Source organism: Colletes latitarsis, chromosome 11, assembly GCF_051014445.1.
Source record: "Colletes latitarsis isolate SP2378_abdomen chromosome 11, iyColLati1, whole genome shotgun sequence".
In the NCBI taxonomy this organism is placed as follows: domain Eukaryota; kingdom Metazoa; phylum Arthropoda; class Insecta; order Hymenoptera; family Colletidae; genus Colletes; species Colletes latitarsis.
The window spans coordinates 20,835,426-20,853,922 of record NC_135144.1 but is presented as its reverse complement, the minus strand read 5'-3'; the positions used below and the strand labels follow the sequence as shown (position 1 = coordinate 20,853,922).

Here is an 18,497-nt window from a genome sequence, read left to right as displayed (position 1 = left end):
TATAAATTATAATTGTTTTGTTTTATATAATTATCACTACTACGTACTTTAGTTGAAATGAAAATTTAATAAAATGAAATCTGATAATAGGTCAGTTTTGTGTAGTAAAAATAAATATGTTAATTTGTAGAACAATTATATATATATATATTTATAATGTTATTGCATTATGTTATTTGTCGGAAGCAAGAAATCCTTTATTACAACTTCATATTTAAGGAAAATATACTATAAAGGAAAAGGGTTACAACAAAAATTAATTTTTAATTTTTACATAGACATATATTATATTTAACATTTTCTTAGATTTACTAATAAATTGTCAATATTTACATCAATTTGTACATACAACTGACCATTTTGGTCTTTATACATAGGATGAGACATATAAACTGATTTATGTGATTACTTTTAAAATTCGAGGTCATATTTTAAAAACTATCCATGTAGAAAATCTTTAATTCATAAGCAGACATCGTATTAATCAAACAATTATTTTTCATGTGTAAATGTTGAAAATATTTAAGTATTTAAAAATGGAAGCTATATTATCTTTTAATGTATATACATGAAAGAGTACCAAGAAAAATTGTCAGCCACATCAGTTTTTGATTTTATTGAAAGATAAAATATATAACATAATTACTGTTCCACTTGAAAAACCTGCAGAGTTCAAATTGTACAATTTGCACGTGTCCTCAAACTTTGAATACAATTCCATTCATTGATTAATTTATAAAAATCGTCTCATATAATAACATACAAATATTTGTATATATGTATTTTTCGCGCAAAGTATTTTGAAATATTTTGTTTTGGTAGTGGTATGTTGGTACATCAATGAAGAGTACTTTCATGAAATGTTTAAAATTATTTTTATAAATTCGTTTCAGATATTTATGATATGAAGATATGATTTTATAAATCATATTCTTAGATAATAGGAAATATTGACTAGTATAGTAAATTATACAATAATAATTATTAATTATACATACGATAGAAATTAAATAAAAAAATATCAACATATAAACGTTTACAATTATTTGGTATCATTATAAATATATCTATTATAGATATGCACAAGAAACTTAAGGTTTTTTTTTGGATCCTATATTTTTGTTTGTTTGTAAAATATAATATGATCGATTGTTGGACAGTGTTTCATGTTGGAATACTTATCAACATATGCCCCTACTTAAGAAAGAAAGTTGTTTGTACATTCTATCCTTTGCTCAGTAACGATATATTGTATAATTGGACTTGTGTCATTATACTGTACTTCTTTTAAAGAAATATAGGTTCCATTAAAAAAAAACTTATGTAATCTTGAAATCGAAAAAATTGGAACCTTAACTAAATATGATTTTTACCATATTATATGCTCCTTTCAATCAAATATACGACTATCTTCAATATTTTTCCGTATTATTAAAAACAACAGATATTTAAAATTCCAGTCTTAGGTATCTCACCTTTTATATATATATATAATATATATATATATACGTTGTTGAATATTTAAAAAAAATAATGTTAAAATTATACATGTCTTTTTGAAAATTATAATTTTATGAAAATGACTGAAAACATGATTTTGTAAAAATACATTAGATACAAATAAGTTATTATAATAATATAAAAGTGCATTCAATTTCTAGGTACTAATATTCAATACAGTAGAATCTCCATTATCTGAATGTTCTACTATTTCTATTCAAACATTCTATTCTTTACATATTTTATTATCCGAACGGAACATATCTTCATATAATATCTCTTTTTTTTAAGAATATTTGTTTATTATGGTAAAAATTAACTTTGATCGTAATACAGTATGAAACTTGCAACGTATGTTTTCATAAGTAACAATAAAAACGTGTAGCGTTAACTACAGAAATACAACAAAAATTAAAAAAAAAAAAAAAATTGTAATATGTGTTGTAAGTACTATAAAACTAGTTATATAACGTGAACTTCTCTTTTCAGCCGTATCTTGGATATCAATTTTTTCAAACTTTCATGTGGACTTCATCTCTGAAGACTAAATCAGCTACTCTAGACTAGAGTAGCGAATTCTACCGAAACCTTGCTCCCGATCTTATGTTGGCTTATTTTACACTATGTATCTCGAAAATCTATAGACTTGAATACATATAATTTAGACTTGGATTTAATAAAGAAAGTCTCTGAATCTCATGAACTTGGATGTAAACTTGCAAAACCTTGACTATAATTCAAATTAGGCAAAAAGAATTCGTGTATATACCTTGTGAGATGCAAACCTACTTTTCTGAGTAGACATAATCGACTTAATTTTTGACAAGAAAAAAGGTCCTTTTATGGCACTTTCGATAAGTATCGCTATCTAATTAGAATTTTTTCGTATCTTATGAACAGGGTTTTATTGCCCTTTGTACCTGGCTAGCCAGAAATACGTTGCTTCTTCATATTCTAACCTTACACTAAAATTACATCTACGGAAATATATTATCTCATGTGCAGTAACAATATAAGACATTGGAGAAGGTATGATTATTAGGATTAAAAATGTCTCTATAAATATCTTCAATGCGTTTATACCTTGAGGATAAAAGGCTTAAATTGTTCAAAATACAAAAAGAATGTAAAAGTATTTAGACGATTTAACAACCTAAAATATAGAATTCGTACATTTTAAAAAATTTGTACACGTATACGTATTACGAATGTGTTTCATTTGTTATTCGTATTTATATCATTTAAAAGAGAAACAAATAGAATGTTCAACGTTAGAAAAGTGAGCATTTTATTTTCTAAACGATCACATATCCCTTATTATTCAGATAGCACAAATAATGGAGGTTCTTCTGTGTGCAGACTTTAGAATCCACAAAAAAAAATTGATAACGAATTAAATATATACAAACTGTAAAATAGAAAAAGTATTTTTACAAGTAAATACTATAAAGAAATATTCATGTTATACATATTATAACATGTTATTTACAATTCTGTAGTAATTTCATCTTGTGGTCGAAAACCAAGTATTGTAAAGTCATCAATGAGGTATTCACGAACCCGTGACCAATCAGATAGAATAGTATAGTTAGCAGCCTCTGTAGTACTTTGAAATTCCCATTGTGGGTTTAATTCATGATCAAGCCCATTTCCTTCACACTCATCTATTGCACAAGTTGGTTCTGTTAAAGTTGCACCAGTATTATAAGTATGATTGAAAGTTGAAATGGCAAGTTCTTGAAAATGTGTACTTGAAGGTTTCAGTTGTTTTTGGTTGTCATATACTAGCGGAGTTGTCTGTCCTATACTAGATCCATTTGGGCTAAGTTTCTCATTATATGCTCCAGAACTGTTTTGCCCAAGGCTAGAACTTACAGGGCTGTCCTTTACATATCCAAGGCTGGAACTTGCAGGACTGATACTTGACTTATCACTTGCTTGAAATGTTGTAAGTGGTACATTTGCTTGGAATGTAGTCAGATTAGTTGGAGTGGTTCTCAGCTCATATGGCTGAGGTGATTGTGTGATTGTTGCTTGCTGTGGTGAATTCATTTGAACGGATACTGTTGATTGTTGCAAGAATGTCACAAGCTGAGCCACCTTAAAGAGTAAAATAAATATTCACTATAGTATTTTCTTTGTTTAAATTTATATAAAATGTTGTATTTTTTATTGGTATATGAAACATTTCAACTTCTTTCTTCTACAAAGATATACTTCTGTATATACATAGAAAAGTAACTACATTAACTATGCTTTCAACGTGTATCACTCACCAAAATGTTTTAAGGACTTGCATGAAAAAGAATTAAAATATAAAATAACAAGCTGTTTGAAATCAATTCTTTCTAAATCGATGTTTAAATAAATATTTAACTTACTTCAGGAGAACTGTGCCTTTTATAACGCCTCAAGAGTCTTTCTGCCCATGAAAAGAGTCTTTGCCAATCATCTGGAGGAACTGGTATTTCATCATCTCTTCTGTTAATAAGAACTAGTATCCTTGCCAAATCACGTAAAACTGGTCTGTAAATTGTACATATGTATTTAAAAAATTTATGAATTAAAATATTGTATTAAATACATATATAAATAATTATACCTATAAGCTTGTATTCCAACAGCACCATCCCCATTGTTTCCTGAATAATATAATTCTCTAACTTGTCTTCTAGTATCGTTGAGCATAGAAAGAAATGTATTACCTTCTCCCCTCAGTGTTGCAAGGTGTTTTAAAAATTCTCTTCTCTCTGCACTAAAACACAAGTGAAAACACACTCTTTCTGTATAACTAATATTGTCAGTTTTATAAATTATAATTGTAATATATTAAAAATATACCTGTCTTCAAATTGCTGAATAAATTTAGCAGTTTTTTTCTTTTTTCTATGCACAATTATAGCTCCACATAATATAATGAGGATACATATTGTTGCTCCAGAAACAACTCCTACCAAAATGGCTACCTGACTACCAGTGAATCCAAACATATATCCAGTTTCTTTACAAATTCTGCCCATATATTCATCTCTAGTCGACCAATCTGCAATGTGACCTGGTGGACAAGTATCAACACAAGTTCCTTGATGTAAAAGTACTGCACATCTAGCACATGTACCATCTCTGCATCTCTTGCATCCTCCTTGCCCTTCAATACATTCTACAACTATAAAAAATGTACATTTTACTTTTTTCTGCACAGAATAATTAAAAAAACATATACTTGTTAAGACTATAATAGAATTCTATAAATTACTATTCCAAGAACATATGTACTTCAATATTCTTCTTATGTACATATCTTAATTGTCTTTACATAGTTTCAAAAGCTCTTAACAGATTTATAATTATTGTACTAACTGTGTATTTACCTTCTTTTTCTTTTTTTTATTTATTCTTCTTACTTTCTTATAAAATTTAGTCCTTACTATTAATTTTAAATTATTATCCTTTTTTTAATTCTTAAAGTATCCTTATATTAAACAAGATTTAATGTATACTGAGGATTAGGAAAAATTGTCCCTAGATAGAATTCATATTTAGGGATCAGGATGTTTGAAAAAGGTTATTTTATTATTGATCAAAATTTCATGTCATAAACTAATGATTAATAACATTGCTATCACAAAAATATATTTCATGGATAAACAGAGAAATTGTTCTTACATAATGAACATTATTCGAGGATAATCTTTATAAATCTGAAATATTATTATGTAGAAGTTGCATTAATAATGCATTACATATATCCAATGTATAATTTTTAAAAATAGTTTGATTATAAACTATATTTATTCAATGTATTATATTGTGCAATAAAGATTATAGGCATATTAAAGAATATATGTATGTATATTTGTAAACATATCTAAACATACAAAGTTTCTATAGGTATTACAATTATTATTTAATGGCAATTGAAGCATAAATATACAGTTAATTACGTTTCTTATGTATGTCGACCAAATAGTACCATTTATGTAACTTTATTACTTACATTAAGGCTTTTTTATACGAAACAAATGCAAGACCTTAATGATTTTAAAGAAATTCACTTATTACATGCGAAATTTACTTGATTTCATTTAAACGTATACGTTTCACGTGATCTGTTTTTTTTAATTATTAATTATCGAGGTTAAGTAAAATGCCTGTCGCCTCTCCTTAAAGTAGATATGTTTCCAGGTCAACAAAACTGTGATAGCACTGTCTCAAATTATACATCAGTTCTATTCACAGCAGTTCTTGAGAGCAGAGCAATTCCGCTAGTTTGTCTCCGTTATAATAGTACACAAATAAAGTTTTAGAACTTTATGTAGGTACATGTATATACTTCGTCATAAGTCGAACTCATTGTCAAAAATTATATACACTGATAGATATGAGGGAAAGGGGCTAAAATATTTAATTAAATTTTAACATTGTTATATGCACAAATTGAAGTGACCGCTTTAAGTCACATCCTCGTCTATCTACAACTGAGAATGACGTCACAAACTATGTTCTCTCTACCGATACCGCTACATGCCTTCATGTTTGAAAGATAGACAGCAGGTTAGTATGAAGAAATGACAGAGTAACTAAACGGATATAGTGGGGGTTGATCTTTCAATGGCCTTGAATGGTGAGATTAATTCTATTCCGATATGACATATTTGAAGGGTTCGCTGTAATAAAGAAGCAGCTCCACTTTTAACATATGTTTTGTTATTATATGTCCTATTTAATTAATAAAACTGTGATGTTTCACTTCGTGTAAACAGGAGTTAACTTCAAACAATAAGTATACTCTTTCTGCAGCAGATCAGCAAATAATAAAAGGAAACAAATATTTAATTACGAAGTACATTTATACACGAAAGTGTTTATAATATTCGTCGAATGAAATCATTAAACTGAAGCATTTGATATGATACAATACGCATAACAAGAGATGGGTCCTAAGACTACATAAATGGAATTACCGTTTTTAGTGGATAAAGATCGCTTTCGCTTGCGTCCATTATACAATAGCCAATTTAATCTAATTTTTTAAGGTAATAGAATTATTTTGTTTCACTTCCACAGTTTTTAATTCTATTAAAAGTATCAATTAAAGTAACTTTCCTTTTAATAATTGCACGTTTTGTGTGTTTGCTAACACGCATTAGTACACCTTCGTTAGTAAGGAATACTCAATTTTAATCAAATGTAAATATAATATTACGTTTCGTAATTTTATGATTTTTAAGATTTCGTCGTAAAACAGTAATATTCAGTTTTACATACCTACCACTTTGAACATAATTTTTATTTTTCACGCGTTTCCTACTTTTCATGCAAAAATATAACAAAAATATTCATGCAACCAGGCTAGTGTGGATTCCAAACTGCGAACTTTGACACAATATCTATTTGTTTCAAATTTCTATGAATTGTTCATGTTACTATATTTGAAATTTCAGAGGTCCCCTCAACTGACAAATTTTCTTTGTTTTCTATTAAATTATAAATTTTATCCTCGTCAATTTCAGAATATCGAACGGCACGAACTTATGGGACGACCTAATACTTTGATCCACTGACTACGGTGGATTTCACTGTGACTGCCTCAATCGAAGCTGATGTGCTGGTTTAATCTAAACAAATGCCGATTACAGATATACACATGCTTTGTTGTTCTCGCTATGATAAAATAACGAAGACTAACGCATTTTGAAAAGAAGTCACTATTACGACGTACATTGAAATTTTTTGATGATCACTGATGAATTATTAAAGTGAAATCGTTCGATTGTTATCGAAACTCATGTTAGGATATTTGTGGAAAAGGTGTTAATATAAAACCGCTAGCTTTACGTGTAACGTTGGATGTGTTACACTTACGGTGTAAATGCGCATACGCGTCCACTAGTCATGAGCATCTGCTACCCATCCGGCTCTATTTACCAATTGTGCTCGTTAATTTCACGACACTCTGTTTCTTCGTGCTAATTGAACGTTTTAATAGATTTCTTACGAACCAAAATATTCGAAAAAGAAACGAATTGTAACAGTATTAGACACAAGAAGATAATACTTGACGCTACCAAAATGAGATTTTCGTATGCTATTCAACATTTCATACGAATATTATAAACATGCCATTAATGTATAATAATATGAGATACATATTATTTTCTATTTGTATAGTAGTAAACGTTAAACATTTGAATCCGTTCACATTCTGATTTCGCTGTAAGTATATAAAAAATATTAAAATGTATCATAATAAAACTTTTGCAGTGAAACCATTGCTCGCGATACTCCTTGACCTGTTTAACCGACACAGTGAATAAAAGATAAAAAAAGAGTCAATTTAATTAGTAGCGCGAAGAAACTTATTTTATATTTACTACGAGCGGTGCCAATGTTCGCATTTACCGATTTCATCTTATATTACGCACGAGTTTTGCTTTCGCAACAGAGTCGTTGCCTTTGCGGCTTATCGACCTCTCAACGTCCTTACAGTAATTCTTAAAAGGATACTGTAATTCGAATATTTTCTAACAGGTTAATAGATAAGCAAGAATAGCAAAATGAATATATAAATGTGGAAAAAAACCATCGGAAGAAAAGATTTTTTTTCCATATAATGAAGTATCGGTTATCATCCGATATTTCTGAATTGTTTGATAAAACCAGAAAGATTTTACGTCCGGATACAGTTCGTTGAGCGTTAAAAGAAAGTGGTTGCAATGGTAGACTGCTTCATAAAATGCTATACATAAATAAAGAAAATCGGAGAAAAAGATTAATATTTGTCAAGCACTTGTGTTTCTAAAAATCAAATCTTGTATAATGAAGTACAAATTGTTAGAATATGAGAATATGAGAGAGAATATGACATCTTAGAATATGAGGCAGAACATCGTTGCAGCGTGTGCTGGTATGAATTCAGAAATTATAAAACGTGCACGTGACGTAGCGGTTCAAAGACCTGCAACAGTGCAGTGATGATAATGGTCTACATTTAGAGTTATTATAACGTAATAATTATTATTCTACAATTATTCATAACCCCCCGTGATCTTGAATGTGTTGAAATTATTGAAACTTGTCAAAATTTTTGTTCGATTCGAATAACGTTCTGTGCAGTTCGTTCTTAGCTTGTCCCAGTTTCTAGAATCAGTCTATGTACAGTATTCGTATCGAAAGGATCAAGATCCACCTCGTATCTCCCATTTATTCATTTAAGCTGACTTCTTGCTTTCTGCCATCGGTCTATAATATCTTTAGCCACGTTTCCACACATGCAACGGACGGCACAGAACATAATTATGACGCCTTTTCGATGCGCGGTGCCTTTACGAGTGACTCTTTTTAAGTGCTTCAAGTGTGTTCAACGACGCGCGTAGTACACTCTGTAACACAACCCTGGGGCACACTGTATGTTTAGATTATTCAAATTTCTACCTCATTAGGTCTGGATCAGACTTTTCTAGATATCGCTGTCATGTTATTGTATTACAGACTGCACTCTAAAACGCAGTCTAGGATCTACGCTAGGAAACCCATATTGCTAAATGTCGAACCACGATTACGTTTCGCTGGCATCAAGCGCATAAGTTACATACTATACTGTACCACCACATGAATGCATTGCATCATCGGTGTAAAACTTTTGTACAACGATCTGGTGATCATTGGGCTCGTTCGATATAAAAGGGAAGAAAGCCGAGTCTTACACGTTCATGTATCGCGTAATACAGTTACTGGTAATTAAATATTCATTCCACAATTAAGCGGATCATTAATTTTTATTACATGATGTAATTACGAAGATTCTTACGTAGAAAACATTCATGATTAAAGGAAAGGTATTTTTTAAAAAATTGCATGCTAATAAAAAATATACGAATAACGATGAATAAAAATATTACTTATGACAAATAAACTGATGGCATTGCCGTTAAAATTATTTATGTTTCATAAACAAATATAACTCAAGTCGCCAGGATAGATACAAATTTTTAAAGCTTTCATTTATATTATAATGCAATTAGTACGAGTAATTTGTTACATACACCAATTAACAAAGTATTAAAACGTTCTAATCAGGCAACGGGATATAATAGTATTGATCTCAATATTTTAGAGATATTTTCGATGAAATATAAATTTATAAAGGGCGAGTTTCATACATTTTCAGGAAAGATTACACTACCATTCATCGTTAATATTATAATTTATACTGTTAACTAATGGAACGATGTATGAATATATGTATAGGAACATAGCGTGAAACTCGCTTTCCAGTATTCTGTCTGCATTCGCAGTGACGACTGGCAATACATTGGGAGAAAGTCCTGGTCACCTTTTACATTTCAAGCTACGAGTTCGTAGAACTACATTTTACGGTTTTTCTACTCGCAGAATGATCGGTATCTTTATATTTTAAGCAATTATCATTCCTAGCAAGAAATTTAAGTAGTTATGCAATTTGAATATAACCATAATTCTATGTCAGTAATAAATAGTTTGTAGAAACGAAATCTGATGCATAGAAAGTATACAGTTGATTTTTATTAATTTTAATATTAGGTAATCACGTTATAAATATAATATACAAGAAAAGTGTTGGGTTCTTTTTCAAAAGTTTACAGTAGAATACTCCGTTAAGCCATTTTCATAATAAGCGACACGTACGTACACGTGTATTTGCAAAAAGTAAAAAATTGTTAAAAATAAAATTCGCTTTAAATATTATTAGAGAACCTAATTTTTAGTATATGTAACGCATCGATACACGGCATTCCTTGTTTAATCGATAAAAGAGAAATTGCCGTTTAACCACGTATGAGAACTTTCCACATACCCACGGTCAATTTAGCTATGTAGCACGGCAATCTGCATCAGTGACAAAGTAGGAACCGAGTTCTCTCCTAAACGTTTCCTTATTGCGGAATCCGTCCTCATTTCGCAAAGTGGAAGTTCGTCGGTCACCGTGTGACAATATAAATGTAAAGTGGGAGAAATTTAACAACGTCGGTGTTACGACTTTAAATACAGCTGGTCGATAAAGTATTCGTATTATTTGCATGATATTATTAGAAAAAAAATTAAGCGTACGAATACTTTTTTTCAGCCACTGTAAGACATCATACTAGCTTTACATATGTTTCAGAAAATTGCTCGAAATATCAGTTCTGTAATTGCAAACAAAATTAATTGACACGATAGATCTCTCTATATTAACTCGAAGACAGTTAAATAGAACGTAAGGTTAAACGAATAGAGGAATTAATTAGTTAACGATCTCATAAAAGTGGCAAGCTTAGAGAATTAATTCGAATGATAAATATATAACAAAAGGAACACATAATGAGTATCTGGTACATACCAGAAACAGGGTTAAGCAACGGCTAAGATGCCAGTGCTCCGTTAGTACGCCACTTCTGATATGTACCAAGATTTTATACCCGTTATTGTCATTCCTATCTAATTTCTTATGACCTTGAACTATTATCATGTTATACAGTGGCGGACATATACTCACGAACACTTCTTAACGTTAGAATCTCTTGTTGTAGAAACGACATTGTCAGTTATTTGTTTGTATCAGTAAAATGTTCCTTATAGAAATGTTTATTACATTCTAAAGAATAATCGAATAGTTCCTAGAAAAAGGGCATATGTTGCATTGCATAAATTTGAGAGGATAGTGATAAACGGTTTACTGTACACTGCAGTAAATAAAGAAGCAACTGGTGTAACGTTACACCATTCTTTTATTTTAAAAACTAAAATTATAATCCACTAAGGAGAAAGTGATTTATTAACTACGAATCACATTATGCTGACCACGATTCCACGATAAAATAAAATTCGAATATTCGTAACACACGTCCTTTTTCCAGGGAACTATTCAATTATTGAAATTATGATCAGCATTATAAAAACACGGTTCTCCGCAATGCGGTATTTTTCACGTAGCCGCACGAAACCTGCCCAATAATCGGTCCATATTAATATAGGTATTATTTTCAATATTTTTTATAAATTATCGAGAAACACATAAACGTTCGGTTTCGAGTTGCTTAATTTTTTGCCTATATTTGTAAACTGTTCAATGCGAGCGATGTTAGCCAGTATCGTCGCTCGAGTTTCTCATATTTGTACAAATAAGTAACTGTACTTCGCAATTTGCTCGTGATCCCGAAGCGACCCAGCGAATGGTCGGTGCACGAGAGTAACAGAGAAACTCGTACACCGAGAATTCGTTCTCTGAGAAAACCAGTCATTACGTAACTTTGTTAATGCCAGGACCTATCCTGCCTCCAGAAATATACAGTTATAACTCATGGATCCCGTGAAATGTAAGTAAACTGACTAAGAATGTGAAACGTCGAACATTATACGCGTTTGAAAGGAGGGACATACGCCGCCACGTGAAATGCACTGGTGACCTAGCAACGAAGTCCGCATAACAATGATATTGAATCTTGCTTCGCGATTTCGAAATCATATTTACGAATATGCGTATGGTTAAAAAACCATAACTTCTGGACGGATCGGAGGATTTTAATGTTTCAAAAGGCAAACAACGCATATTTAGGCGAAGAATATGTAGAAATTCCAAGACTATTCGAAAAGTTGTTCCTTCATTAAAAGATGGTTGTCACTGACATCCATTTGTGTTCCTAGTCCACGGTAAATGTAATTAAACAATGAAAAGAACCGTAAAATTCAGTAAACTGCAAGAAGACCAGAAATCGACACGGTAAGAAAACTATGCGGTCATGGAACCACTACATACGCGTACTAAAACCGTTAACATTGTGTAAATCTCAAGGTTCATTTTCTTGAGACACGAATCGTACACATTTAAATGTCGTACCGTATAATCTCCTATCTTTAATTGAGAACATATTTAGAAATAAATTTTTTATTGAAATGTAAGAATACTTGACGTTTCTAAAAGTAACGAGTAGAGAACAAGAAATCATTTTTAAAAATACAAAATCTCATATACATGATTATTTTATTAAATTTTTAATTTATTAGTAAACTTTAACGGTTCAATTGAAATAATACAGAAATTTACTTATTATAATTATAATCTACTCTCGGTGGATCTAGTGTTTAAATTCTCTTCGCGGAAATTCAAGACTAATGTTATTTTATTTTATCGCACGAGTATTGTATTTCAAAACTGTTCTCATCGAATTAAAGTCCCTTATAGAAGGTAACGAGATAGCCGAGGATAAGAGGAACAGAAAATGATGAAGGAAGGGGCAGGAGAAGGATGCAGATGTTTCGCTGACGATGAGTTACCAGAGCCAAGGCGGAAGTTGTCAGACCGGATGCCGATAGTAAGATTGCCGTGTGCTTTATAAAAACATGTATTTGGACGATAAGGTTGCTGGGTCTCTTTAAAAATGTATGAAATTATACCTTATTACATATTTAACTACAAAATCATATTTAAAGATACGAGCTTTCTTTTAATTAATTTACAGGATTATTTCTTATTATCATGGAAATTATCATACCTAAAGTTAGTCATCGGTTCAGAAATAATGTTTGATGTTTTACGTAAACATACTAAAACATAAAATAGACTTTCTTTATTTAGAAAAGAATTCGAATGTTGAACGAACTACGAAGTATTAAAACAATCAAGTGAAACAAACATCATCACAATCGATATAAATCACAGTAGATATTTCGGACGATGAAAGTGATTTTACTCCAATAAGAATATAAGTTTGTTGTGACGATAAATAATGTCGTTAAAAATGTCATATATTAATAAAACATTATTGTTCTCTTTCTTTCATGTTGTACTAGTTTATTAATTTTTTTCTGAATTAAAAGTAATTTTTTTACTGTGATAATTCTTAATTATAAATTGAGCTAGTATAACTGATTGTACTAAATAGTTTATACACAATGTTAGATAACACCTTATTTTCCTTAATAAGAGATTAACAGGTCAATTTCATATCATTTTCTTGTGTAATCGCTTGTGTGAATTATTGGAATAAGTTCCATTAGATGTTGTACGTCACATGTGATTTGTGCATGACTGTGCAACGTTTCATTTCAGTTGAGTAGCCAGACAGTTCTTCAACGAACGATTTTCTAACAGATGGATGAGTTCCTGCGGAACCTTACTGCCTGACCTATTCGCTCTACACATTGAAATCTGTTGGACTTTTATTTTTTAAGCTATTTAAAAACAATTGTTTATTCGAATGTTGGGATCCTAAACAGACTGGTATTCCAAATATGCTGCACTTCCTCTACTTTCCGCGAAGTCTAGTACAATAGTTAAGTGTATGTTGAAAGAAGAAAAATCCAAGCCTGAAACTAGCGAGTCGAGTGTGCGTAGAAAATGCGGGTCTCGTGCGGTACAAGTTAGTTTACTCTGCATTGGGCACATGGATCAGGCTAGATTCGTAGAAGAAAACGGTACCTTGGAAAATCAAATGGGAGTTCGGCACGGAGACTACCGTTCCAACTTCCCTTTCTACTACCAGTTCTCTACACCGTACGCTACTCGAAAAAGTCTAGATTCCGCTTACCTACGGTGCCTTCGAGATTGTTGACGTGTACAGTAATACATGGCTCGCGCCTCACAGTAATACAATTTATGATGTGGACGTAAAAAGAATGGTATTCTTTTAGATTAATATTTACTTTAGGACAATTAAACAATTAAACCAAAGGTCGAATGAAACTGTTAAAATTTTCAATTATTTTATGGACCTTATACGTTATAATCTGTTGGAAGAACATTTTTAAAAATAATCTTTGTGCTTATTTGTTAATTAAATGAAAAATGCGATCGCAATCTGCAGTGATATTAGTAAAATTATTGCGAATGTATGGTCTAAGGCATCAATTAGTCCGAGTAATGCGTATACGAAACAATAACTGTGAGAGAGAAACGGTACGATTCTACTAATTAAAAAAGACTTGAGTAATCTTTTCATCTAAATGATAGCTATGGTACCATATTGAGCAAGTTGCTCACAGGATGCTACCGCTTATCGAACTATCTAGCGATGCGCTCGTAGCACGTGCATACGATAAAAGACTAAACGTATGGTGCTAACCCCGGACACGGTCGACGAATTATAAAGAGCATAATGTTCCAATAGGAAAATGAACTATAATATACAGTCGATCACAAAAATATTGGGGCAGCGGTACAGTTGACGAAATTTCTATAAGAACACTGCTAATTATTTCGAGTAAGAATAGCAAGAATTTTGATAATAATATTAAAGAAATGCTAAGAAATAATAGAAAGCAGAAAGCCAAGAGAAGTTTAGACATAATTAAAAGTGATTACCATTTGGAGAAAAGTTTTTAATTAAATAAAATTTTCTTTGAAAGTTAGCAATTCAGAACTATACACGGAATGTTGTACCTGTGCTAAAACTTTTATTTTATCATGTATAAAATAAGGATACGTGATATTAAAGAAAATAAAATAAAATACATACCGAGCAATTCAACACTATAAGTGTTACGGTAGAAATTGCTAATAATCTGGCTGGCATAAATACTAAGTACCTGCTTTCTACTTGTAACACGATATAAAAAGACGTTCTAAGGTATTCATGTGTGAGTTTCGCTTTCAACATAATCCATAATAGCCACTACTATCTTCGAAATAAAGAAAAGGTAAAAACTAATGAATTCTTGCAATCACAGCCTTCTTATAAAGAAAGTATTGAAGTAATTAAATGCTTCTAACGAACGTACATTTAAAGATTTTCCATTATTATTTATTTACGTTACTTTTTAAATTTTTTGCGTCTTCCAAATAATACATCATTTACTGTAATTTATTAAGTATATGTATCTCTCGAAGTTGAAGATATTGCTCGTACCGATTATACGTGTAAAATACTTTCTGTATGTGCCTTTCACCAAACCTCTGAGTCCATTTTTAAATATCGTTCAACAAGTTTCATTAATTTATTTCCATATTATCAACAAGATCAATATATGTACAAGCAGACTTTGATTGTGTAATTCCGAAAATAGGATTCGTTTATATTGAAAATAAATAAGTATATAAATATTGTTTATTTTTGTTATATGCACGTATAAAATGAAAAATAATTATTATGACACCTTTTTCAACGCGAAATATTTTTCGGAACGTATGAAGAATATCGTATCTCTAAGTTCGACCATTTTCTTCTACAAGATTTTATAGAAGCATTTCCATCCTAGAAGTAGTATACCTTTCCCTTGCATCTACGGTTTTGCCCAGTGGTGATTTGTTCTGGTCAGGGCTGGTAGCGTTCTCTAACCTAGAGTAACTCACACACAATCGTGCACCAACAACGCAAAAACGATTCTTGTCTCCTTTCACTTGCACAAACAAGCCGCAAACATCTACTTCATTTCATCCACCATGATTGGTCGCATAACTCCATTGTATAAAACTTTATTATTACCCCCTATTCGATAGAATAATTTTCGCACGTATCCTTACGTAATGTATAATCACATTTAATTTTATTAGCGATATGTATTGTCTAACATTTTATCGTTGTCTTGTATTACATTAATTTTTGAAATCTATTTATTCACTTACGTATTAACTCGCCTTAATTTTTATATATTTACTCATATTTTGATTTGTCAATATACGTAACAATGGTAAAATAATAACCATTTAATTTGAAAATATTACTAATTAAAATAACTTAATCGCAAATACAATGTTTTGATAAGTAAAACTGAACATTAAAATTTGAACGCGTACTCAGTCATCATAAAAAAATAAATATTTTCATGTCAGAATCGCTATACATATGAAATAAATGACTATTTTTCATTAATCTATCTTTTTACTGTTGAATACTTACGAATGTGTACTCAGAATATTAAAATTTTAAAATTCGTAAATATTTATAAAAATTTTGCACAGAATGATACATTTCATGTCATTATCTTCACTTTGTCTTATCCTTTTAAATATTAAGTATCGATTTCTCTTTTATACGTTGTATCGAAATATTAAAATCTCAATTTTCGTAATAAATATATAAAATGTATAAAGTTCATCAAAAAGCTGTATAATCATCGAAACTAAACTGCTTTGATAGTGTTTTTAAATGTCATATTTGTAGATATTATTTCTCAACAACTGCTAGAAAAATCACTATTTAATACAAGACTCACGAAGGAAACTTTTGACATCAAAAGAGGATTTCTGGTATGATGCATGTGTAAACTGGCAAGCATTGCAGAACAATTAATTTTGAGATGATGTAGCTATCATGTCAGTTACAGTGATGTGTTTTATACACGGTGACGAAATATATTTCAAGTAGGTATTCATCTTTTACGGTTCGTAATATCGCACGATTAATCGTACAGAATAAATGTAAAAGTAACAAATAAATCTACAATTCAAAACTATGTAAATTTGTTTACGTTTTGATACGATATTGTTTTTATTTCTCCATTCATATGTTTATATCATTGTAAAAGTATAGTGTAATGACAATATAGCAACAGTAAACATCTATACAGTTACTAGAAACTATTCGATTAATTAAAACTTATTAATTTGTATTTTATGAAAAGATTTGAACCAACATAAGAGCACCAAAAATAATAAATGACAAAATATAACATAAAGATTTAATAAATCAGATTAACCACGTGTGTTTAAAGTACAGGATACCATAACACAGCATAGTTCATTTTTATTACCTCGTAATTCGTTTTCAGCCCACGCATAATCCACAAGACAGGAGAAGAGTGCTGCACTAAACTTCACTACTGTTGATAAATTACCCATTTTGAGTCGACATAATTCCCATGCCCGCCGCAAAAGTCACAAAACTTCATGAAAAACTAAACCATCATTCAGTCACTTAATAACACACCCATCTCTCGCGACAGTCGGTAGCATACTGAAGAAACAAATTCTACTAGAAAGTGGGATAGTGGGAAGGTGTTTTCATTCCCCCAACCTGCGATGCGAAGATTAAAACCATTGATATATTGGAGATAAGACCCACAATGTTGCATACCTACTTTACTTTGAATTTCAAGATGGCGCATCGAGCGCGATGTAGTATAGGGATTTGTTGTGTTGTGTAAGTGTGCGTGATAATCATACGATTATGGTAACCCAATCTATAGACCATACTCAATATGAAAATATCATCATCGTTGTTGTTACAAACTAAAACATCGTTAATGGACAAAATAACCTATAAATGGTAATTCTTGTGATTTGTCGAATGACATTGGCGATTCTCAATTGGTAGAATGTGATGTTGACAATGTCGTCTCACCAATTGGATGCTTAGCGCCATATATGCACTATGCTTCGCAACAGATCCAATGTCCTTTCCCTAATGTATATGCATAAGTAGTTTTGAGTAATATCATATTATTCGAGTAAACTGTTACGTTACGTCGGACGTTACAAAACTTTTAATTCTTACTAGATTTTTCCCCTAGATTCGTTCGGTTAAATTTTGATTGCAAAAAATCTGTTAAAATTAAATGCACATTAAAGAGCAGTAAGTTAAGTTTTATATATTCAATGAATATTGAAAGTATTCAAAAATTTTGTTCGTTATAAAGCTGATTTACCTTTGAATTTGAAGTTTATTTTTAAGTTTTCCTTAATGCTTCCTTATAACTCTCACGCCAAACATCTTTTTATATCCAACATTCAAGTACATTCTTCAAATTGGGTAAATTTCATTCGCGAATAATATATAAAATTTTTAGATTCATTCGTAAACTAATTTCCGTATGCATTGTACTCGTAAATTAGAATTCATTAACGAATTTTTTAAATCGACATCAAGCATGCGAAGCCAGGGGCAAATTCTAGTCTATGAGTGAATCTAAAATTTGTATTTATTATTAATAAATAAAAGTTGCTTAACACTGCCCGCTATCGATGAAAAAGTTGTCGATACTTAAAAATCTTACATTTCATACATTAATAACAAATGCACATTATTTCGGAAAATACCATA

At 30.7% G+C, this 18,497-nt stretch overlaps 1 protein-coding gene across 4 annotated transcripts; it reads right to left on the bottom strand.

The window, feature by feature from the left end:
• Nucleotides 1–361: 361 nt before the first annotated feature.
• Nucleotides 362–17,455, bottom strand: T48 (FU domain-containing protein T48). 4 transcript variants are annotated; one of them, XM_076777499.1, is made up of 7 exons: nt 17,209–17,455; nt 4,342–4,666; nt 4,103–4,255; nt 3,882–4,026; nt 3,252–3,600; nt 2,990–3,164; nt 362–2,908 (listed from the first exon to the last, which is right to left on the bottom strand). In XM_076777499.1, the coding sequence occupies exons 1-7, from the start codon at nt 17,294–17,296 to the stop codon at nt 2,863–2,865; spliced, it is 1,281 nt and encodes a 426-aa protein (XP_076633614.1). In that variant the 5' UTR covers nt 17,297–17,455; the 3' UTR covers nt 362–2,862. The 4 variants fall into 4 exon arrangements, with proteins under 4 accessions (XP_076633614.1, XP_076633611.1, XP_076633615.1 ...); XM_076777496.1 differs by having other exon boundaries at nt 363–2,908; nt 2,990–3,600; XM_076777500.1 differs by lacking the exon at nt 17,209–17,455 and adding an exon at nt 4,872–6,611 and having other exon boundaries at nt 363–2,908; nt 2,990–3,600.
• Between the last annotated feature and the right edge of the window lie 1,042 nt (nt 17,456–18,497).

Bases quoted from the DNA above. Each gene is read 5' to 3' on its own strand.
- T48 (XM_076777496.1), bottom strand. From the start codon at position 17,296: ATGGGTAATTTATCAACAGTAGTGAAGTTTAGTGCAGCACTCTTCTCC. The intron at 4,027-4,102 runs GTATAATTATTT...TACAATTTACAG, and splicing joins GTTGGAATACAAGCTTATAG to ACCAGTTTTACGTGATTTGG. The intron at 3,601-3,881 runs GTAAGTTAAATA...TTACTCTTTAAG, and splicing joins AAAGGCACAGTTCTCCTGAA to GTGGCTCAGCTTGTGACATT.